General features: G+C 50.5%; 1 protein-coding gene across 1 annotated transcript in view; it reads right to left on the bottom strand.

Annotated features, from left to right (window-relative positions):
- The window catches only part of PHF2 (PHD finger protein 2), a 103,795-nt gene that overhangs the window by 20,954 nt on the left and 57,599 nt on the right, over positions 1-25,242 (bottom strand). The window contains exons 3-9 of the mRNA XM_063099522.1: positions 18,215-18,329; positions 9,244-9,404; positions 6,841-6,982; positions 3,769-3,955; positions 2,429-2,591; positions 1,058-1,145; positions 450-556 (exon numbers count right to left, since the gene is read on the bottom strand). Coding sequence (XP_062955592.1) covers positions 450-556; positions 1,058-1,145; positions 2,429-2,591; positions 3,769-3,955; positions 6,841-6,982; positions 9,244-9,404; positions 18,215-18,329 — 963 coding nt within the window. The remainder of the gene's footprint in view (positions 1-449; positions 557-1,057; positions 1,146-2,428; positions 2,592-3,768; positions 3,956-6,840; positions 6,983-9,243; positions 9,405-18,214; positions 18,330-25,242) is intronic.

Below are 25,242 nucleotides of genomic sequence, written 5' to 3'. Positions count from 1 at the left end.
GGGTTCCCTCTGGGGCAGCCTCAAGCAGACCGAGCACCCACTCATACCCATGCCCTTGGATGGAGGGCACGTTGAGGGAGTCTCTAGGCTGGTTACAGAGCAAGGACAGATCCCCCATCTCCCTCACTGAAGCATGTGTGAAGAGTGGTGGGGACATTTTTAATAACCACCAAGGACATGGGCACCAAGCAGAAGGCACATTTGCCCTTTTGAACACACAGCCCAGCACTCCTTCTAAAACACGGGACAGCCCTCCAGGTAGGAGAGGCCATATCTGAGCTGGCCCAGCCTGGTCAATCCAGTCCTACATCGTACAGATGGGGAAACTGAGGCCTAGGGGGCTGAGTCCAGAGGGGACTTGCTCAGGCCACATGAAAGCAGAACTCAGGCCAAGGGTGTGAGCGCCAGCCAGGGGCCCAGGTCTGGCCACCTCTCTGGAGGGATCGTACCTTTGAATGCCTCAAGCAAATGCTTCCCCATGTACCAGCAGGCAGTTTCAAAGTTGGGAAACTGAGTCAGGCTGCCCAGTTTTAACCTTCTTTCCACTTCATATGCTCTGGAAACCACAGCAAAGAGCCATTTAGTGCATTGAGTACAATGTAAGTGATGCTACAGGGTGAATCCAGGCCACAGCCATGCCAGGGCCATGCCCTGGCCACACCACCTTGGGTCCCCCCACTGGGCCCTGCATGGGGAGTGGACCATGGGACCATGTTGGGATGACTGCCCTGGCTGGGCCCTGCAGGCTGAGACTACTAGAGAGCTCAGTCAGTGCCCAGAAAAAGAAGGCAGCAGACTTTCAAGTGACCCCAAACCCACCAAGGGCCGATGTTGGCTGCTCAGCACCCATGCCCCTCAGTGCACCTTATAGGACCATGGAACCCACCTCCTCCTTCTGCCCACAGCACAGGGAGGCCCAGCAAAGCCAATGGTCATCCCAGGGCCACCCACAGGTCAGACCAAGCCAGGACTTGGGCCAAGGTGCCCGTTACACTGACCCAGTGGGAGGGACCCTGCCCAGCCAAGCCCTGAGGGCAACAAGCCTTGCAGAAGCTACCTCATCTGCATCTCCACACTCAGGCTATGGAGGAAATGTCCTGCGAAGGCCAGGCAGTCCACGGGGGTGAGTGTGGCGTAGATCCAGCCTGGGGGAGAGACAGGGACATGCTGGCCTCCACCTTGCTCCCATGCACCGGCTCCCATTGGTCCACAGGAGGCTGTCTGTCCTGGCTCTGGTCTAGGGACCAGCACTGGCCTCTGCTTGACCAACACGGACTCTGGCTCCTGCCCACCTGCACCTCAGTGCCCCCACCTGTCCCTGCTGCTTCACTAGCTGCCAGGGCCTCCCTGGAAGATGCTCTCTGCCCTGGCGCCACCTCGGCCTCTGTGTAAGAGGGTGAGGGAGAGACCGTGTCTGAGCTGGCACAGACTATTCAATCCAACCCTGCACCGAAGGGGGAAACTGAGGCTCAGGAGCTGAGGGGACTTGCTCAGGCCACATAAGGGCAGTCCTCAGACCAAGAGCAAGCCTGTCCCGGGTCTGGCCATCTGGAGTCCTGCCCAACCTTCCTGGGAGGGGCAGGAGGAGATGAGGTGCAGGTAGCTGCACCTCCCCAAGAGCTGGGGTTGGTCCTTATATTATCCTTGGAGATGGAGCCTGGGCCAGACTCTTCCCGAAATAACTGTAGCTGTGAAGAAGCTGAGGGAGGGAAGGAGGGGATCCCGAGATCACAAAGATTCAGAGGCTTATATATCAATCAAAATGGGCGGGTCTCCCTTGGACCCTGATTTAAAATGGGAAAATAAATACATATATAACAACTAGAAAACGTGAATGTTGATTGGCTATTTGGTGATACTAGGGAATTGCTATTAATTATTCGTTTTTTAAGGTGTGGTGACAGTACTGAAATCATGTTACTTTAAAAGGAAAGGAGTCCTTCAGAAACAGTGGGATGTGTACATTTGCAGCAGCGGGGGGCCTAGAATTTTTTCTAACATACTTGGCCGGGGGAGGTGGGGGGACAGCTGCTCATGACAGGCCTTCTGTATAGACTCCAAAAATCCCTTAAGAAGGCCTAAGTCAGCAGATGTCCATCCTGTTCCCACAGGGTCAGCCTCACTGTCTGATGCCACGGCTGCTCTCGCCACGTAGGGCTCTTGAGCAGGGTCACCCTAGACTGGCCATGAGCCTGGAGGTGGCCCTGGTAGGGAGGAGCACCCACATGGATCGGAGAACACAGAACCCAGGCCTCCTGCTGCCACCAATCCCCTCCCCACCTGGTCCCTCCTTAGGGACTGGGCTGGGCAGGTAGAAGCCCAGGGCAAGGAGTGGGCAGTGGTCGGAAGGCGGAGGGGGACAGAGCAGTAGCCTTGATGAGGGTCTGCGAGCCCCAGGACCCCGGTCCCCGGAGCTTCCCGTGCTCACCTGAGGGGATAAAGAGGGTCTGGCCCTGCTTGACAGTGCACTTGTAGCATTTGTCCACCTGGTCAGCAAAGAACATCTCGCTGTGGTTGGAGGCCGACTGCCACCGCTCATACAGGGAGATGTTGGCTGAGGCTGGTCGGATGAGATAGAAGATCTTCTCCCCCTGCCAAGAGAGCCTATTGGCAGAGCCTGCATGCACCAAGGGTGCTGGGGTTGGGGTGGGGGGCAGAGCCAGGGACAGGCAGAGCCAAGGACACTGCGGGGGGGGGCAGAGGGCAGCATCGGGATGCTGGGGGATGGTGGGCAGAGATGGGACGCTGAGGAGGGCAGAGCCAGAGATGCTGGCGGTGGGGAGAGGGGCAGAGCTGGGGTCACTGGGGAGGGTGGAGCAAGGGCTGCTGGGGGGCCTGGTGATGGGTCCTGACTTGAAAATCATCCTGCCCAGGCCCCATTCCTATCTGGGGGCACACATACTTTGCAATTCAGAAGGCTGCATGTTAGAAAGGTTCCAGGTATATCAGCCCCCAGCACTGTTGGGGCAATAACCCATAATCCTATATACTATGATTCTGTGGCACTACAAATGGCATGCATGGCTGGAGGTAAACAGAGCGGTAATTAGCTGTCAAATGAGTCCTAGGTAACTCTGCTCTTGATTCCAGGCCAGAATCAAGGAAGGTCACTATTTCCCAGGGGGCCTTGTGCCAGGATACAGGTGGGGTTCTGCATCCAGGGCAGTAAGACCCTTGTCCTTACACACTGGGGCAAAGATGGGCTCAGAGCAGTTCTTAAGGGCCTCGCAGAGCCAGGATCAACACCTGAGCCTGCCACCCCCAGCTCAAACTCCAGCTGTTCTGGAGAAACCCACCCCACATTTGCAGCTGGTTGAGCCCAAAGCTCTGGGTTTTCTTTGCTTGTTTCTGTTGTTTTTGCACCCCATTTTTCTTCTGGCTTCCCTCTCCTTGCCTGGGCTCAGATGCCCTGCACCTGCCTGCTGGCTCCCATGTGGGACCCTGGCTCTTGCTGGCCCCTCTTCCAGGAAGTCTTTGTAACACCTCTCTCCCTTCCCTGAGTGCTTGGTCACCCAGTAGGCTTGCCCAATTGCTAATGAGCCTCACTCCTATTAGAAAAAGGAGACACTCATTCACTTCTCTGGTCCCAGAGGCACCCCTGCCCCTCCACCCAGAACATCTCCACAGCCCTGTGCCAGGCAGACATCCCAGTGCCCTTTCTGTGGGGTAACATGCTGGCTATAGTCAGGGCTCGTGGGGACTGCAGACAGTCCTGCGGACAGACAGTGGGCATGTCAAGGGTGAGGTGATCCAAGGGTCATGACTCACCTTGAGCACGTGGTACCAGGCAGAGGCGCCCCCAGAGTCGATGTGGAAGTCAGTGTAGCTGTCCTTCACACAGATCAGGCAGTACTTGGTCACTTTAGGCTTGGCCAGCAATGCATCATCAGGCCAGTAGTTTTCTACCCAGGACAGCTTCTTCACAATGTCAGGTGGCTCCACAAAGCTGGACATTCTTCGGACAGAAGAGGAAGAGCAGTGAGTGGTGACGGGGCCTAGTACCCGACTCTGTATGCCCCCTGGGCAGCAAAGGTGCTCTGTAAGGCACATCCCACACTGTTTCACCACCTGTGGGTCACGTGGCATTGCTCCCATTTTACAGACTCGCAAATTGAGGACTGCAGAGAAGAGAACAAGTCCAGCTGTTGGGTATGGCTGTGGCAGGGCTCTAACATTGGCCCCCACACCCAGAAGATGAGCAAGGAGAAGGCCCAAGAACTGGCCACCCCAGAGAGAGTATGCCTTCCCTGGGGAACTGGAAAGTCAGTCTTTCCAAGTTGGCCCACATTCATATGGCTGTGGCATGACAGGGCCCTGACAGTTAATATCATTTCTCATACATATGCCAGGCACCTCCTGGTGCCACCCAAATAACAGCCAATGCTATCCAGAGCAGACAGCAGGGTGCCTATGACTCCCTGCCACCTTGGGTCACTGTCAAATCCAGCTAACTCACATCCACGGAAGATGGGGAAAGGCAAAGGCAGTCTTTGATTCAACTAAATGTCACCTTCCTGGATTAAAATGCACAATACTGCATCAACAATTACAAGCTCAGCACCACCACATGCAGTGACAGTTTAGCCACCACCGAGAACCAGGTCTTGAAGTTCTTGCTGCCATGGGCAAGATGGGCTCCATCACAACTCTGTTGCCCTATATGAAACTTCTGTGTAGTCCATCACATATCTATCACCTCATCTGAAACTACTATGGAGTTCGTTATGTCTCTGTCATCCCATCTGAAACTGCTATGGAGTTCGTTATGTCTCTGTCACCCCATCTGAAACTGCTGTGGACTTTGTCATGTGTCCATCACCCTGTCTGAAACTGCTGCCATCTCTATTTGAAGGCCACACCCACCTAGATAGGTCCTGCCACCTTGAACTCAACAGCCTCAATCATAGACTCTCACCTTTAAATCTCTGGCATGCTCCAAACTGGTATTCTTCCCCATCCCCTAGGAGTCCTTATAACCCCAGTCTATGCCTATGGTCAACCCCTGGACCCTCCAACAGGCTGGGCACCACTGCCTGCAGTAAAGGGTCTCCTGCCCCAACAGCCTGGAGCCCTTGCAACCCATCTCCAGTTGGGTCCTTCACACAACACACACCACTGGGACTGGGCTGCTCCCGCCTTCTGACATAGCCCGAAATTTCCTTATACCCTTTGCTTGGCCTGCTCCTCAGGTGCAAAGCCAGCCCTCTGCACTGGGGAGATCCCAAAGCCCCCCGTGGGTGTCCAAGACCACCATGAATGAGAGTCTAGATGTGACATGTCTGAATGATAGGCAGGAGGCACATCATCCTCAATCTGCTGCACAGCAGATGCTTCTGTGGTCTCTGGGGGCACATTGGTCACTGTGGGCCCCTGAGGTCCACCCCAGATGGCCTGTGGGGTCAGGCCTGGTCTTTGCAGCCTGGCCAACATCTTTGAGGATGGGTTTACTGAAGGAGTGGAGACCACAGTCTCTTCCTGTGGGATGGTGCAGAACGGGCTCTCAGAAGTGGCTCGAGGGCCCGGGCCCAAGCCCAAACCAATATGAATGCCCAGGTATGTAAGTGCCTCGGACTGGGCCAGGGGATACAGGAGGTAAAGGAGTGTCCCTGAGAGGCCCAAGAGGAAATCCTAGGCCAAAGCACCATCTCCCCCTAGTTCTGTCACCCAGACATCTCTGTGAGGACTCCTCCAGGAAAGACAACAAATTAAGCTGATGAAGACATGACTCAGTATGTTCTTTGGTACCAAAGCAACACACACCTCAGAACTGAGCCTTGGAGAAAACCCTTCTTATGAACACAGAGGAGCCTGCTTTCTCTGATACCATAATCCACACCATTTCCCTTTTTGCCTTTGCTGTCAGGAAGTTCAAACAAAACCCAATGGCCAGTTACATTACCTTTGTAGCCCCTGGCATAGTTCTGTTTTCTCTTTCTTGGTGTGGTTATTGATAGGCCTTTTATTTTTTCCTACCTGCCCTTTTGCACATGTGCTTTTTGGAAGTAGGCAAGGTGGAAATGATGTGAAAATGAAATCATTCTTAGCCACTCACACCTTTTGGTGAATGAGCATTTCAGATCTTTCCCAAGGGGCCAGCTGGAGGGCAGTGGGGATTTGATAGAGAGGGGTAAGAGAGGTGAGCCAGGGCAGGTACTGACCACAGCCAAGCATGCAGGAGAGAGCAGTACTCTGAAAACAAAGGGCAGAGCTGACGGAACCATGATCAGAAGTGAAGCTGGCATCTGATCAGCCTCCAGCAGAGGACAGCAGCCTCCCACTGACAGTGATGGGGTTGCTGACTACAAAAATTGCTTGGAACTCAGTGGACTAGGTCAGCTGAGGCGCATCTGTGTGGGCCCTCACCACCTGAGGAGACCAACCAGCGAGCCGGGCCTGGGAAGGCAAGGAGAGCGGGTCACAGAGCAGCTGCTATGGCCTGATCCACGTGAACATGGGGTCTGCGTCAGTGTGTGAGGGTGTCGGTGAGTGTGGCCATGAGTGAGTGTGTGTCATGAGTGCATGCATTCTCAAAGAAACTACTCCCCACTGGCTCTCTCTGGGTAGTGGGACGGGACACAGGCCAGGGAGGATTTATTTGCCATTTTCCTCATCTTTCTGTTTGAATTGTTCACAATGCATAACTTTCATACTCTAACATACAAACAGGAAAATTAAGCATATGCCGTGCTCAGTATTTCACACTCCTGAGACCTCCGACCTGTGTTCTCGGTGGCTCTCAAGGATGGCCGCTGCCTGAGAGCAGGGACGGGTCCTGGGGCCAGCCCCCATAACCCCTGACCCTTGGCCCTGGTCCCTCCATCCCTGGGTGACTGAGCTCACCTGGTGTCGGAGAACTCGAGGTTGGTGACGTTGAGGACCCGCTTGCGGTTGGTGCTGTAGTAATAGTCCACAAACTCCTTCAGCTTCATCTTGCAGTCCTTCTGCTTGGTGACATCCGTCACATCCACATTCCGCTCTGGCCCTGGGAAGTGGCAGGAGGAGTGTGAGCACCCCAGGAAGGTGGCGTGGTCTCCCACAAGGCTGGGACATGTGGAATGGAAGCTCACGCGCCCTCAGCTGCCCTCACATGCGGCACAGTCTGCGGGTGGCTAGACGCGAAGACTCGAGCGCTAATGTCCAACTCCACTGCTGTTCTCCTAGCTTAACTAAGTGCCCTGACTTGCCTGGAGATGCTACGAGGCAGCCAAGTCAGGAACCTCAGCAAGGGTTGACAGATTAGTAAATAAAAATACAGGATGCCTGGTCAATTTGACTTTCAGATAAACGACAAATGTGTTTTAGTATAAGTATGTCCTGAATAATGTATGGGATAAACATACACTTTAAAAATTAAAAAAATCAAAACCTCTGCATTTCTAGGGCTCCAACTCATAACAGGTTGTACATCCCTAATCCGAAAATCTGAAATCCAAAATGCTCCAAAGTGTGAAACTTTTTGAGCACCGACATGATGCTCAAAGGAAATGCTGGGAGCATTTTGGATTTGGGATTTTCTAACTAGAAATACTCAACTAGTAAGTATAACAAATATTCAAAAATTCAAAAAAATCCAACATTTGAAACCCTTCTGATCCTAAGTATTTCAGATAAAGAATATTCAATCTGTAGTTTAAAAATTGATAAACTGATAAATACAGGGAAAAACATTTATCCTGCCTTTTCTGTAGTTGATGAGAAAACGTTCAGGATAACTAGATAACTGAGGAGGAAAAGCTCTTTACAGAAGACTCATGATTAACAGAGGGAGAAGCAAGGGCAGAATTAGGCAACTCGCCCTTTGCAACGGTTCTCAACAGCTGTTTGGACCATGGGTGAAAGGCTGCTGGGATTTCTGTGGACAGAGGAGGACGAATGCCTGGGCCTCGACCCACGTGGGCGTCATTGGAAGTGCGTGGACAGGCGCTGCAGGCCTCATGGACAAAAGCACATTCCCCCAGAGGGAGTCCTGATGAAAACCTAAGCACAAGTCTAAGCCTCCAACCACGAGTTCACAGGAAACTCCCGGGACAGAGAAACCTGTCAAACAATGCCACAGGGACAACCAAATACTGGATGTGGGAAACTACAGGACCAACAACCCCTTTCTCCAACAAACCAATGGAATGGAAGGGATGGAGGCTGTCACAGAAGAAAAGAGACATCAGGGACATAAAACCCAAATGCAACATGTGAGTCTTGTCTGGATTCTGATTCAAACACTGAAATGTAAAAAGGCATTTTTGAGGCAACTGGGGGAAATTGAACTAGGTCTTTGATACTATCAAGGAATCATCATTAATGTCATAGAGTGCAATGACAGAACTCTGATAATATTTTTTTTTAAATCATCTGTTAGTGCCACATACTAGAGTGTTTATGGGTGAAACAATATATGCATAGAGATTTGCTTTAACATACTCCAGAGGGGGAAAAAGTAGGGAAGGCAGAAAATCACAGAAAGCTGGTGTTTTTTGCAGCAGCTGCATGGGGCTCACTGTTTATTTCTCTCATTTTGTGTGTGTTTGGAAAACTCCATAATAAAAAATAAGAGAAAAAGAAAGACATAAGCAATAAAAGCCTCTAAGAGCCATCTCCTCCGCACTCCGTCAGGGACATCTGTGGAGGGGACAGGGCCCGGGCACTTGCCTTTTGGGGGCTTCTTCTCTTCCCCCACCAGCCACTCAGGCATCCCCAACAAACACGCTGAGCCCTGGCTGAGCGGCACCCTTGGTGCTGGCTGCACCCCAACACTGGCATCCCCTGCACCCACAAGTGCCCTGACTAAGCCCGTCACAGCACTGGGAGCTGCCAGGGGACACAAGATGGAATCCAGGAGAGGAAGTGGCCCTGGCACCCTGAGGGCAGGTGGCAGTGTAGACAGGAAGGCCAGGCCTAGGCACGGCAACCAGCAACCAGGCAGGGAAGGGCGCCCCACACCTCCAGGGCCTCCTGGCATGACTATGTCCTATAGCACCTAGCGGCAATGGGATTCACAGCTGTCAGGACCAAGGGGCCCCCAGGCCAGTCCCTTTGCAGCCAGAGTAACTGAGAGTAGAAGGGGCCTACCAGGATCACACATCATCTCAGCAGGACTTGGGGTCTGATCTAGGAGCACCAGGAACCAGTATGGTAAGCCTTGAGTCTCACCTGCTCCCAGTGCACTGGGATGCAGCTGTGATGCCAGAGACAGCAAGCACAGGGTGGTGGGAGCGCCCATGGAGACCTGACGGGGACAGCACTTACCCACATAGTTCTCGACATCACTGACATAGAACGTGGGGGCAGGAACGGCCAGACCCAGACCATCTTTCTTGGGCACCAGGATGGGCTCGGTGAAGCCATGCTCCTCCATGTAGCTGAGTGTGAGCTGGCTGCCTGGGACACGGGCCACCACGTCTTCAGCACTGGGGGGTAAGCACAGGTCGGAGGCCATGTCACGTCCGAGGGCCACCTGTCACAGCTCCTGCACCAGCATGGGCCTGGACAGGACCTGGGGGCAGGAAAGCTGAACCCACCTATGGCCATAAGCCTCCAGGGCCATGGAAAGAGGCCTGGCCCCAGTGCCACACTCAGAGGGCCACTGGTCAGCCACAGAGCAGATGTAGTACTGACTCCAGGACCCCCCCACCTGGGGACAGGGTCACCCAGTCCCACACACGAGTCACAGATGGAGATGTGGCAGTGGTGACGAGACATGGAGGGATGCAGCTCATCTTTCCAACCACGGCACAGAGGCAGGTGGCCCCATGGCCTGTGCAAGAACGCTCTCTCATCACCTGCCCCCAGCCTGGCCTAACAGATGAGGACAAGAGTGCTGCTCCCAGCATCCAGGCGTACATAGCAGGTGGGGACAACCCCCTCAGGCTGGGCCACACTGAGGGAGCAACGTCCAGCGAGAGCCACCTCTGGGCAGGACCAAGTGTGAACAGGACTCGAGTGCACTGAGGGTGGCCCTAGGATGAGCCAGCTCCCACCTCCCACCACAGCCACAGGACATAAGCCTGAAATGACATCCTCAGGAATTCATGTCTCTATTTTACAGGTGAAGAAATGCAGGCTCAGAGAGACATCGCCTTCTGGACCCTGGGCTGAGACCCCTCACCAGGAGCCCTGGGAGCTGTCCGGTGCATCCACATCAATGGTCCAACCTGGGCAGGCCCCTCACTGACTCATTCTGTGACTCGGTGACTTTACCTGGAAGGGCACAGCAGCCACCAGAGTCACAGCTAATGAGGACAGAAGCCACCAAGACCATGGAGTCCACCCCTCCAGAAGGGGACCCAGAAGATCCACAATTGGGAGGGCCTTGGACAAAGCCATGTGGAGAGGGCAGGGGTGAAAACCAGGTCCCGTTTTGTCTCCCGCTCTGCCTAGCCCTGACTGTCCACACATGCCCACCCAGAAGAAGTTGCAGAGGGGAAGGACTGGCAAGGATGACCCTCACGTGCTGCCGTGCCAGCCCCAAGGACCCAGAAGGAGAGTGTCTAGTCCTCACCTGCCCCCTACTGCCACCACCCAGGCCAGAAGCAGATGAGAGGGGCCCATAGGCAAAGGGGACAAATGACCATCAAGAAGCATCGACCTGTCCCAGCAATATTCCAGAAGAATGGGGTCCCAGAGAGTGTGGTCAGCTTAAGGCCACACAGCTGGACCACCTTCTCAGTCCAAGCCAGTGGTCCCAGGCTTCCTCCCACCCCTTACAAGGCTGCCTGGGCAGCTGCAGTCAGTGGTGTCCCTGCCCTGCCCCCACGCTGTGTGCTGGGTGGGCTCAGGAGCTGCTGGGCAGATGAAGCAGGTGTGATACACCTGCAGCTCTGTCTACCACTGTGTGCACCGTGGGCTGCAGCAGAACCAGGCTGGGCAAGGAGACCATCACAGGGAGGCTCTGCATGTACAGCTGGGACCAGGTGGGCCATGAGAGGGGCAAGGTGATAGATCTGACAGGAGTAAGGGTACAGAGGAGGCAAAGGTGAATGGCTGGGGACTGGTGTGAGCAATGAGGGGCCAGGGCCAATTAGGGAGGAACCCCTGGAAGAAGGGCAGCAGTGGGGGGCAAGGAGCAGATCAAGAGCTGAGCTGGGGACACATTCGGTCTGAGACACATGTCAGATTCTCCAGTGGATGTACCACTTAGATAGATAGGTCAGAGGCTGGGGAAAGAGGCTGTGGAACTGCTGGGTGGGGGATGAGAGCAGAGTCCCAAGACAGAGTCAGCAGGTGGGAGGTAAACCAGCCTCCAAGAAAGGAAGGGACTTCAAAGACAGAGAGCACTGCAGTGTCCAGTTGTGCCAAGTGGCCAGTTAAGATGAGAACTGAAGAGTGTCCATTGGCTTTGACCTTGTGGTAATAGTGTTGAGGATACACCAGGAGAGACAGGAAGGTGAGGAAGGCGAAAGGATGTGTGGAGGCAACCATGTGAGAAGCTCGGAGAGAATGGACACTGTGCAAAGAAAGCTCCAGAAGCCACAGGAGCCCTCAACTACCAGGGCCACAGCTAGAAAGTTGCCCTTGATAAATTCGAATCCCAAGCTCTTGTCTCACTGGTGAGAGTTCCAAAGTTACACTAAACCCGTGGTTGGAAACCACAAATTGGATCTGGAACTATGAAACCTACAAGGCCCCACCCAGCAAAAGGCAAACACAAAAACATCTTGTAGGGACACCCCAGCAACCCAGGACATCTACTGTGGAAAATGACCCACTGAAGAATCACGCCTCACATAAGGAAGAGAACCACCAAGAGGGAGAGTTGGCAGAAACACAGGCCAAAAAAGTAAAACACGAGATCTGAGGATCATAGAACAAGTGAAAAAGAGACTGTAAGATAAAAATATTAAACACTTTCAAAGGGTAACAAGAGGATTAGGCAAAGAATAAGGAAGTATGAAAAAAGACCAGGAAACATTGAAAAGAACTTTATAGAAATTCTAGAAATGAAAAAGATGACAATTAAAATTTTTAAATCTCAGTGCATGCATTAAATGATATCTGGCTGGAAAAGACAGCGATTTGAAGAGAGATTTGAAAAGTGATAGGATGTAAAAGAAATGCAATTAAAGGAGAAAATAGAATATTTTTCAGAATTGAGATATGACTTCAAAATAAAGGAGCTTTCTGAGTTCTGAGCTGGATAAACAAAAACAAATGCACATCTGGAGGCGATATAGTAGTGCACTCATAGTACTTGTAAGACAAAGAGACAATCCTAAATGTCTTCAGAGGGAAAAACAGATTATTTACCAGAAACAAAACAAAACAAAAAGACAGCAAATAGACTGTCAACAGACATCTCATCAACAAGACATGTAAAAACAAAATTTAAAAAACCTTCAAAGAGTGAAAGGAAAATAACTTTTTCACTCTAGGACTTTAGATCCATTTTAGAATATTAGAATCATGCAAGAATAAGGATGAAATGAAAACACTGTCAGACAACGGAAGTAAATTTCTCATAGGCCTTTGCTCAAAGAACTAGTAAAGGATAAAATTCAACAAGAAGGAAATCAAATCTAGAAAGAGTGAAATTCAGGAAACAATGGAAAACTGATATACAGATTCCACACAATCCCTATCAAAAGCCCACCTGACTTCTTTGCAGAAATTGGCAAACAGAACTTGGAATGCTGAATGAAAATGCAGGGCACTCAGATGACCCAAACAGTCTTTACAGAGAAGAACAAAGTTGGAGAACACTTCCAAAATTCAAAATTCACCATAAAGCCATGACCATCAAGACTGAGTGTGGTACTGGCATTAGGAGAGACATACAGAGCAATGGAATAGAATTGAGAAGGCATAAACAGATGTTTACATCTATGGTCAACTGCTTTTCAACAAGGATGCCAAAATAGTTCATTGTGGAAAGGACAATCTTTTCAATAAATGGTGCTGGAAAAACTGAATACCAACGTGCAGAAGAACGAAGTTGGACCGTTACCTTACACCATATATAAAAATTAACTCAAAACAAGTCAAAGATCTAAATGTAAAAGCTAAACTAGAAAACAAAGGCATAAATCTTCATGATCTTGGATTAAACAATGATTTCTTAAATGTGACATCAAAAGCACAAGCAACAACGAAGAATAAATAAATTGGACTTCATCAAAATTTTAAAATTTTGTGTTTCAAAGGACACTATCAAGAAAGTAAAAAGATAACCCACAGAATGGGAGAAAATAACTGATAAGTATAAGTATCCAAAATATGTAAAGAACTCTTACAACTCAACAACAAAAAGACAAATAACTCAATTAATGTGAGATGTTTAAAATAATGTGAAACTGGGTTCCGGTTTCAACTACAACACGTAAGGAACTTGGAATTCGTCATTCTCATCCTCACAACAAGAAAAATGCTGAACAAAATGACAATCAACAACTTTCTACAACAAGATTCATCAGAGAACTGGGGTCACAGGGCAAATAACCACCTCAAAATCTGGGGAGATGGGAATATACAGAAAATCATAGCCAAGATTACCTTACCTGAAACAGACTGCTGGAGACACTAACTGGTGGGAACAACTAAATGGTAACTTTTGACAAACTGCTGGAAGTTGAATGTAGACTAGCTTAAGTGTTAAAAATTCCTGGTGCCTATTCTCAGAGGAGATCCACACTGTCATGGGTTTTACCTCCAGGAACTCCACCAGGTTCTCATGGTCAAGATCCCCTCCCTATTCACACAGGGGGAGAGGAAAACACATTTTAAAATCTACCCAGAGTGTTCTCCATCACAAAAGTCTGCCCTCCAGAGGAATCTACATTACCAGACCCTTACCTGATGGGGGAAGGGCAATTAGACAACTCCAGATCTCTCTAGCCTTCCTATCTCAGATAAGGAGAGAAAACAAAACTGAAAAATGCTTTTGAAGATGAAAGCCCAGAGACTTGGACCAATTAAAAAACTGAGATTTAACCATAAAATTAAAGAACACATCCTCTCCCCAAAACCTTACCACCATACATCAGTAGAATAACAGTTGATTATGACTAAGAGAACTGCAAGACACAGACACTATTTAATAAGGAATTCTTAGGGAAACCCCCCCAAAATGGGAGAAAAACAAACAAGGAAACCAAAACAAAGTGAAGTCTCTGGCACCGAGTGCTACACCAAATTTAACAGAGCCCACCTCCAAGCCAGATTAACACAAAGCCTCACACTAAAAACCTAATTAATGCAGTTCCTGTTACCCAATACAGCATGTCTAGCTTTCAACAAAAAATTAAAAGGCATGCTAAAAGGCAAGAAAAACCATAGTATGAAGAGACAAAGCAAGCATCAGAACAAGACTCAGATACAGCACAGATTTTGGAATTATCAGATAGGAAATTTAAAATAACTGATTAATATGGAGCACCAATGGAAAAAGTTGACAGCATGCAAGAACAGATGGATAAGGTAAAGAGAGAGTCGGAAACTCTCGGAAAGAACCAAAAGGAAATACTACAAATTTTAAAAAACAAAAACAACAAAACATACACTGTAACAGAAATTAAGAATGCCTTTGATGGGCTTATCAGTAGAATGAACATGACCGAGGAAAGAATCAGTGAGTTTGGAGTTATGTCAATAAAAAACTTCCCAACCTGAAATGGAAAAAGCAAAGAAGAATGAGAGAGGGGAGGGGCAGAATATCCAAGAAATTTAGAGAAATTACAAAAGGTGTAACATGTACATAATGGGAATATCAGAAGAAGAGGAAAGAGAAAGGAGCAGAAGAAATGTTTGATGTAACAGCACCCAAGAATTTTCCAAAATTAGTGACAGATGTGAAGCCACAAATCATAAAGACTCAGACAACACGAGCAGGATAAATACCACAAAATTTACACCTAGACATACCGTATTCAAACTGCAGCAAACCAAAAACAAAGCAAATATCTTGAAAGAAGCCAGATTAGAGAAATCAATTTCCAGCATGACAGTGAAACTGGTGAAAATTACTTACAAAACAACTATTCAAAGCCTCTGGAAATGGTCCTAAGAGCAAATAGCAAATGAAAAAACATCTCTTCAAGAAAAGCTACAAAATCTCAGTAAGAAAAGCAAGAGTCTATGATATTTGAACCAAGACAGCTCCTTGCTCCAGGGTCCCAGCTCGGTGAGGTAGAAATCGCACTCTAGAGTGCTGCAACCAAGAGCATGGGCTCCCTCTGCAGCTCCCCGTGGGAGGGCTTTCTTCCTGGGGAAGCAAGGTTTCCCTGTTTCTCACTCTGCCCCAGCTGTCTGTTGCTGAGGCTAAGTCCCTGGTGAGTGTTGCCAAGAGGTAGGGGCTTCCTTTTCGCATCAGCCCCCACATGTAGAAGTGAAGCTCTCCCTTGGGCAGGGCATGCTGAGAGGGCTACTGGGTGAGGCCCTGATCCCCCTCGCTCTGCCACTTCTATTCAGTCTTACAGTGTTGCAGTGGAAGTTCTAGCTAGAACAATTAGGCAAGAAAAAGAAATACAAGTCACCCAGATCGAAAAGGAAGAAGTAAAACTATCTCCATTTGCAAATGACATGATCTTATATAAAGACAATCCTAAGGAATCCACTAAAAAACTATTAGAACTAATAAACTAGTTCAGCAAAGTTGTAGGATACAAGATCAATATACAAAAATCAATTGTATTTCTATACCCTTAACAAATAATCTGAAAATGAAATTAACAATTCCATTTACAAAAGTACCAAAAAGAATAAAATACTTATAAATAAATTTAACCAAGGGAGGGCAAAACTTATACTCTGAAAACTACAAACCACTGTTGAAAAAAAATTTTTAAGATATAAATAAATGGAAAAATATCCCATGTTCATGGGTCAGAAGACTTAACATTATTACGATGGCAATACTCCCAAAGAGATCTACAGACTGAAAGCAACCCTTTTCAGAATCCCAGCTTACTTCTTTGTAGAAATTCATAAACTGACCTTAAAATTCATATGGACATAGAAGGGACCCAGAATAACCAAAAGAATCTTGAAAAGAAAAACAAAGTTGGAGGACTCACATTTCCTGATTTCAAAACTTACTACAAAGCTACAGTAGTCAAGACTGTGTGGAACTGGCACAAGGAGAGACACAGATCAGTGGAATACCACTGAGTATCCAGAAATAAATACACACATCGATGGCCAATTGATTTCAACAAGAGTGCCAAGGCCATTCAATGGCAAAAGAATAGTCTTTTCAACAAATGGTATCAGGACAAATGAATAGCCGCGTGCAAAAAAAAATGAAGTTAGATCCTTAACTCACACTACGTACAAAAATTAACTCAAAATGTATTGAAGAACAAACTGTAAGCATTAAAACTACAGAAGACTTAGAAGAAAACACAGGGATAAATCTTCATAATCTTGGATTTGGTAAAGAATTCTTAGATACAACAACAAAAACACAAGCAATAACCAAAAATTAGATAAATTAGATTTCATCAAAGTTAAAAACTTATCTGCTTTAAAGGACACGCTCAAGAAAATAAAAAGACAACCCACAGAATAGGACAGCACTTGGAAATCATATATCTGATAACAGACTTGTATCTAAAATATATAAAGAACATTTCCAACTCAATAATAAAAACACAAAAACTAAAAAAGGGCAAAGGCTCTGAACAGACATTTCTCCAAGGAAGATATACAAAGACCCATAAGCACACGAGAAGATACTCAACATCACTAGTCATTAGGGAAACACAAATTAAAATACAATGAGACACCACTTCACACCCACTAGGATGGCCAGAATCAAAAAGTCAGATAACGAGTGCTAGGCAGGATGTAAAGAACCTGGAACCCTCACGTACTGCTGGAGGGAATGTGAAATGGTACAGCTGCCTTGGAAAACAGTCTGGCAAGCAAGTCAACAGAGTTACCATACAACCCAGCAATTCCACCCCTGAAAAAAAGGAAAACATATGTTCACACAAAAACTTGTACACAGCATTCCTCATAGTAGCCAACAAGTGGAAACCACACAAATGCCAATCGCCTGATGGGTGGGTACACAATATGGGTGGTGTATCTCATTTATGCAATCGAATATTATTGAGCCACAGAAAGGAATGAAGTACTGACACTTGGTACAACATGGATAAACCCTGAAAACATTCTGCTAAATGAAAGAAGCCAGTCACACATTGGACAATTCCATTTACATGAGATGTCCAGAATAAACAAATCTACAGAGACAAGAACGCAGATTGATTAGTGGTTTCTCAGAGCTGCAGGGAGGGGAGATGGGAAGATAGGGGTGATAGATAAAGGTTATGGTGTTTCTTTCTGGCTTCAGGAAAATGGTCTCAAATTGACTGGTAATGGTGCACATAGCTGTGAATATATTAAAAATCATTGAACCGTACACTTTAAGTAGGTGAATTCTATGGTATATGAATCATATCTCAAGAAAGGTGGAAAAAGAAAAAGAAAAAAGAAAGAAGTCAGAGGGGGAAAACACATTCCCCATAGAGAGGCAAGGATAAGAGTTACATTGGATTTCTCATCAGAAATCACACAAGCAAGAAGGGAGTGGGGTAAAATATTTAAAGCATCAAAAGAAAAAACCCAGGCCGGCCCGTGGCTCACTCGGTAGAGTGTGGTGCTGATAACACCAAGGCCACGGGTTCAGATCCTATATAGGGATGGCCGGTTTGCTCACTGGCTGAGCGTGGTGCTGATAACACCAAGCAAAGGGTTGAGATCCCCTTACCGGTCATCTTTAAAAAAAAAAAAAGAAAAAACCCACCAACTTAGAATTCTGTGTCTAATGAAATTATCTTTCATACGTGAAGGAGAAATAAAAACATTGTCAGACAAACAGAAACTGTCTTCCAGCCGCTGAACACGCACGTGGGGCTCGGAGCAGTCTCTCCGCAACTGCTCCTTTCTCAGCAGGAGCCGGTCCCTGCAGCTTCCTCCCAGCAGCCTGAATTCTGTCCTCTGCCCTCACAGGGAACGAGGGTGTGGACAGCAGGGGTCCCTAAGAAGGAGACTTGAGAACACCAGCTGGGCTGTGGGAGCAGAGGGGAGCCTAGAGAACAATCACCAGCACTGTCTTCCCATCACCCAGGGATGGCAGGAGAGGTCGGCCCATCTGCCTGGTGCTGGGGCTGCTGCTGGTGCTGTGCTGCCTCCAGGCGACAGCTTCCCTGCTCCCCATTCTCCTAGAAGAGGAGCCCCAGCCAGGGACGCAAGGCCATTCCCGCACCTGCCCGGGCCCCACCTGGGAAAGGTGCGGCTCCGTAGCTCCTTGATGAAGAGCTGGCTGCCGTTCTGCACGGGCTTGACGTCAGGTGTCTGTCCCGGGCCGTGTTTGTGCCAGGTCCGCTTCTTCTTCACTGTGGGGGAGACAGGAGGCAGAGGTCTGTCACCTAGCACAGCCCCAGGCTGACCTCACAGGCCCCTCTCCCCACTGCCCTACATCTAAAGGGTAGGGAAGGAAGCCAAGGAGCCTGTGAATGTGGCAAAACTGAAAACCTGAGGACCCCGGCCCACTCCACCTCCCAGCACCTCCTCAGCAGGGTTCAGCCCACCCTCACCTCCCACACTTTGATGACCCCCCAACACACACACACACACAGACACACAGACACACAGACACACACACACACACACACAGACACACACAGACACACACACACACACACACAGACACACACAGACACATACACACACACACACACACACACACACAGTAAGGAGCCCACCCTCCCTCCCCACCCCACACGTCCTGATGGCACCACCGCCCACTCCCTGAGAAGCTGGGTTCTCCCAGGACTCCTCTTCACTGAGCCACTGAGTCTGCAGAGAGGCACCTCCAGGAAAGGTCCCTGGCCAACGTTCAGCCTCACCATCCCGTAGCTGGACAACACCATCCTGGCCTCTACAGCCAGACCCTGTCACCTCCCTGTTGGGACCCTCATACCCTGACAGCCACGCCACAAGCAGGCAGGCTGAGACACCACTATCTTATTCCCACTCCTCCCCACCTTCTCGGTAGTGCACACCCCGCTCCTCTGTGCCAGTCCCACCCCTGCCACCCCTGCCCACCATCAACCCTGGGCATGCCTCTAACGGCCTCCCTACCCCACCCACTCCCTCAGGCTGCCCCGTCACACCTCTTCCCAGGGCACCAGCCACACACACCTTGGGTGTTTTATAGGTGTGACCTACTGGACTGCACACCCATGCAGCAACATATGCACAAGCACACATGCACACACACACACACACACGTGCGCACACACACATGTACACACACCCTACCACTCTGTGAGCCCTTGAGGGGAGGGAAACGATCTCCTCTCCACCCTCCTATGTCCCTGACGCCTGCCCTGCACTCGTCCAGGAGATGCACAGTAACCCAGCAGGTAAGGGTGTCCACCAGGGCACACACATGCACTCTTCGGGGGTTGCTCAGCCAAGTCTGGCACAGGCTGACCCGGGGGCAGGAAGGAGACTGAATTTGAGAGTAGAACCAGCCAGGGCACACATCGTGCCTGTCCTTCACAGTTGAGGACAGGGTGGGGGCTGTAGGCATAGGGACTGTGGCCTCCGAAGGCCATGTGGCCTCATCCTCCTGAGTCTGGTGGCTGTGGGGACAAAGAGAACTGAGGATCACCTGGTGACAATGAGTGTCCCTGAGTAGGACCTGCTACCAGCGCAGCCTAGGAAGGGGCCAGGGCTGGTGGTGGCAGGGAGTTGTTTGCAAAGAACCTTCACAGTGTGCTTGAGCGTTCTGTCATCATGACACGAGTGCACGTGACAGCAACTCTAGGGCTCCTGAGAGTCAGGCCAGAAGCTGGGCACAGATGGGCCATCAGAGGGGCTCAACTCTTTCTTGCCCAACCCTCTTCTAGCTGTGTGACCTTGGGAAGTTACTTGACATCTCCGTGTCTCATCTTTCACAAGATGCTCGGGTGGGTCGTGTGGGTGGCTATGGGATGTAGGCAGGCACATACACAGCTGCCCGACAGCTCCACTGGGCCCCACTCACAGCAAAGCCACCTGGAGCGGCAGGGGCTTGTTCAAGGGCTCAGTCCTTATCTCCAGCCCTTGGCCCATCCCTGGGTGTCCCCTGTACCCAGCACCCAGCCCAGCACACAGTGGGCACTGAGGGAGCGTCTGTGAACAATGGAGTCTCCCACTGTTGCCACATGGGACGCTCAGTTTCAGAGCGTCCTGGAAGGGGAGGTGTATGCGACCGTCACATGGGAAAGGGCTCAGTCCAACCCATGCTCCCACCCCCTCAGCACCTGCCTGAGCCAGGCGATGCAGGGGCCACAGTTAACTCTAACCTGCCCTCCTGTTGCCTGCTATCTCGTGGGGCATCCTTCCAGGCAGTGAGCAAGCACCCAGGAAGTAGCTCAGCTCTGTGCGAGGCTGGGGTCACTAGGATGGATGCCCCCCAAGTGGCAGATGCCTGAGAGTGTACAGGGGGCCAAGGCAGGCCCTGGGGGTATGTATGCTGAGGTGCTCAGCCACAGGGGTAAAGGGCACCCTGCCCCCAGGACAGCCAAGGTCCTCCTGACCCTCAAGCAAACCTAAACCATGGTGAATGGTGACTCGGTGAACACCATCATCCTTCTGTTGGACTTGCTGCTGCTTGAGAAAATGACCGTGTAGACATTGCATGTGCATGGGACTTAGGATGGAGGCAGTTAGGTGCATTCCTCAGGGAGCCAAGTTGGACCTGCAAGGGAGCTTACAGATCTGGCCCTTCTGCACCAAGTGGGCCTCCCTGCCCGCCCTCAGGGGTCACCTGCGAGAGTGCTGAGGTCACACAGGGATCTGACAAGGGGATGGGACAGAGGCCCAGGACACAAGCAGCTCAGAAAGGAGCTAGAGGCAGCACTGCCAGTCATTCAGGGAGCGGTGACACTGCAGCCAGGAGAGTCCTTGGGGCTTGCTGGGGAGACCGAGGAAGTGGAGGCGGCCCCAATGCAGTGCAGTGGCCACAGAGAGGGTGCAGGAGAAGACGGTGCTGCAGAGGGGAGCCTGCAAGGGCATCTCAAGGTTGGCATGGTGGGGGTATCCCCCATCCTCAAGGTGGGCGGGGGGGGCATTCTCTGTCCTTAAGGTGGGCAGGGAGGGAGCATCTTCCCGGTCGCCTGTCTTCATGGTCACTATTTTATCAATCACAGCTCATGTCTGAGGATGCCAGTTGTGGCCAGGCCCCTGCAAGGGCTGTGCCGGCATCCCCCCTCCTCTCCCATGGGAGATCCCTACTTTACAGATGAAGAGACTGAGCCCAGAGACATGGAGCTGTGCCAAGGACGCAAGCAGAAGGCACTCAGAGGGGCAGGGTAGCAGACCAACACCTCTCCACTGACTGGTGTGGAATGCCCTATCCCTGGACAGTTGGGGAAACTGAGTCTTGGAGAGATTCCCATGCATGGCAGAGTGATGGCAGACTTGAGGGGAGGACAGGTGGCACTTCTCAGGGCCTACCCTGGAGGCTCAGGGCTCAAGGCACGTGCAGACTGAGCACCCTCCTGAGAGGCTGAGTGTCCCTGGTGATGTGGCTGGACCACAGCACACAACAGCAGCAGCACCACCAGGACAATACCATGTACATGGGACAGCAGCCATCAGGCAGAGCCAGGCGGGCTGGGCTCCACTCTAAGGGGCTCTAGCTGGAGTCTGGGCAAGTCACTCCTTGCAACCTTGGCTGGTGTGCCTCCATGCCCTCCCCAGGGCCTGATGACACCCTCTGAACTCCCCCAGCCTGGAAGCTGAGTGTCCCCCTTCCTGGGGCTCCCAGAATCCTCCTGTGACAATGTGCCAATGGGGACAGCCTGGGGTGTGGGATGTCAGGTGTCCCAAGAACGGGTCCAGCACCAGAGCTCTCAGTCACCTCTCTGAGCAGCCTAGGACGTACTGGGGACACTTGGTGTCTCACCCAACCCTGCAGGGCACAATGGCGAAGGCCTGCCTCAGGGACGAGGAAAGAAGCTCAGTAAGAAAGTGACTTTGTGTTAGCCACAGAGCTGCCACTCAGAGCCACCCTAACAGCTATGTAGCTTCCTCGTGCACCTTTTCATCACGTGGAGATACCCTGTCAAGTTCCTGTCTGGGAATCCTGGGGCTCCTGTACCAAATCAGTGTCAGTCAGGTACACCTGGGATCCATGAGAGGTTAGCACAGGAAGGACCCCCCCCAATCCCCACTGCCACAGGCTTTCTATAAAGAAAGGGAGAAGCGTGAGGTCTGACTGCAGACACAACTTCCTCTGGGAACCCCAGCCATCCCAGTCTGCATCCGGTCCTGCTGGGAACCCCACCCCCACCCCTAGGCCAGGGCAGCAGGGGCAGGAAAGGTGGGGCAGGCTTGGGGCTCCAGAGGGCTCTAGCACAGGCCACTGCTTGGAGCTTCTCTGGGGGCAGAGGGCCCCCTCTTGTCACCGCCTCAGTGTAGAAGTTGATGATGGGAAAACCAGTCAGGGTGTCACAGACAGGCTCCGGTCACAACACAGACTCATTTCAAATCTGAGGATGCACACTGGCAGAAGGTGCTAGGACTGTGTATCTGTGCCTGATGGGGAACATGTCCATCAATAATGACTGTGAGGGTCTGACTCACAGAATTTATACAGCACATTCAGCACACACACATGTGCACACATGCACACACATATACACACATTCACACGTACACTGCTGTGGACTGGATGTTTGTGTCTCCCCAGAATTCATGTGCTGAAATCCTCACCCCAAAGTGATGGCATTAGGAGGTGGGTCCTTTGGGGGGTGATTAGGTCATGAGGGCTCTAAATAAGTGCCCTTATAAAAGAAGCTCTAGAGAGATCCCTTACCCCTTCCACCATGTGAGAACACAGAGAAGGCACCATCTATAAACCAGGAAGTGGGCCCTCAACACCCTGGCACCCTGATCTTGGAATCATCGGCCTTTAGAACTGTGAGAAATATATTTTCTGTTATTCAAGCCCCCAGTCTGTGATATTTTGTTATAGTAGCCTGAACGGACTAAGACACACAGACACACAGACGTACAGACACACACACATACACATGCATAAACATGCAAACACACGTATATGCACACATGCACACAGCTGGGGGTCCCACTAGCTGTAATCCCAGCACTGTCTGCTGGTCTAGAACATCGCTCCCTGGGGGGTTGGCTGCAAGAAACAGGAAGGGGAAGCTGCGCTTGGGCTCTTCACTGCAATAAAGGGCAGTTGGGAGCCACTAGGCCTCTGTCCAAACTCCCTCTACACACAGGAGCAGAGTCTAGGCGAGGTAGGCACACATGTCTCCTGTGACAGGCAAATTGTCAGCATAGGGTAAAGGGTGTTTCTGGAGATGCCCAGGGATGTTGGAGAAATCACCAATGTGCACAGCCTGCTCAGCCCCAGCACTCCAGCCAGGACTCACACGAGAGCCCCAAGCAAGACCCTTCAGTACATGTGCTGACTGCCAGGGCGAGAGGCCCCTGGCCAGGGGGTTTCCAACTTTTTCTTCCTTATGACGGAACCCTCTCCTCAACAGCAGCGCCACCCCCAGCATCCTTGTTGGGAAAAAATAGGAAAATGGTCAGGGCCCCTCAGATGTTCAGAATCTGGCTGAGCATTTGCTGTTAATATCATCAGGTGTTCCTTATTACTACTTAACGTCATTGCGTATGGACACCCGGGTGTCCAGGGTTATGGACTTAAGTATAAAAGACTAACAGCTCTGATCCACAGTGCTTTGCAGAACTCTCTGAGAAGCCACTAGGACAGATGCTCCTAGATCTGAATAAAACCCATTCATTTTTCTATACTCACAGCTCCCAGAACCTTTTTTTCTTCTATTACCTAGCTCACAGACCTGCGTGTGGAGGGTTTTATGGCCCAGTCTGTGCAACAGACTCGAGGGTTCTGTAAGCCCTAGCTTTACAATTGGCGTAGTCGGCAGGATGTTTGAGCAGGTACAGGAGCCAAAAGCCCCTTGGAGAGGGAGGAAATGTGGCTACTCCTGAATATGTTGTGCCCTATGACCACTTTCCTGTTGACCGGGATCTGGTTGCCACTTGCTATACTACAAGTCAGCATAGATCAGACACTCCGTGTAGCAGTGCGGCTTCGAAGAGCCCCTTGGGAGGTGGAGGAAATGTGGCTGTCCTTGGGTATGTGGTGCCCGGTGGCCACTTTTCTGCTGACAGGAGCCTGGCTACTGCTCACTATGCTACAAACTGATTGAGATTTAAAGAAGAAAGCAGAGTTGTTGGAAGCACAGATAATCTGTCTGGAGGATGACATGCTGCGACTGGGTGCCCCTGCCTCTGACACCTGGAAGAACGACAAACCCAGTGGTGAGTTGGAGGAGACTGTGCATCTCCAGGCACGACCTGTTGTGCACCAGAAACTGAAACACAAGCAGCCTATAGGACCAGGTGGACAACCAGCGGGTGATCCACAGGTGACTGAATTCACTACCTATGTCTTGTATACCCAGGTTGAATTAGTTGATTTAAGGAGACAGTTCCAGCAGAAACAGGGGGAGCCCCTGGCTGCTTGGCTGCTGTGGTTATGGAACCTAGGGGTGGATAGTGTGATGTGCTCTGGTGAGGAGATGGAAAAATTGGCCTCCATCACCATACACCTGTCCCTGAGGCAGCAGCTACAGAATAGCCGCAGGTATGCACATGGGCCAGGTAATCACTCTTTAATGGAATGGGTGAGTGCAGCTGCCCGTACCATGTGGGCAAATGCTGGAGACCTGCCCAAGACTATGAGTAAGTGGCAAACATATACTGACTTGGTTCAAATAATTCGGGAGCTGGGGATGAGGCAGTCCATGTTTAATGTGAATACCCGTGGCCCAGACGATGAAAATTTTACAGGCAGCATGAGAGACATAGTGCTGCAAAATGCCCTGTCAACGTCCTTTGGGTCACTGATGGCCATACTGGCCCATACATTGGTCATCCTGTACATGAGGTAACGACCATGACAGCTGGCTTGGGTGAAGTGAGAATAGGAGACAAGCAAAAGGGGTCTGGAAGGTGACTAAGACCAAATCCCCAAGAAATACTCAGGATTTTATCCCAAAGGGACCAAGCAAGACTAGCCATAAGAAGATATTGCTTGACTTGCTTGCAGCAGGGGTTGATAGCAAGAAAACTGACCGGCAGCCAAATGCAGTCCTGTTTGCCTTGTAGCAACAATTGTGCCCCAAACAGCGTTTCACTAAACATCCAGAAACAGGTAGCAAAGTGCGCTCAGTGGACTTACAGGATTTTTTGATC

This window comes from Cynocephalus volans, chromosome 6, assembly GCF_027409185.1.
Source record: "Cynocephalus volans isolate mCynVol1 chromosome 6, mCynVol1.pri, whole genome shotgun sequence".
Classification (NCBI taxonomy): Eukaryota; Metazoa; Chordata; class Mammalia; order Dermoptera; family Cynocephalidae; genus Cynocephalus; species Cynocephalus volans.
The sequence above is the reverse complement of the archived record's forward strand: the minus strand, read 5'-3'. Positions and strand labels throughout refer to the sequence as shown.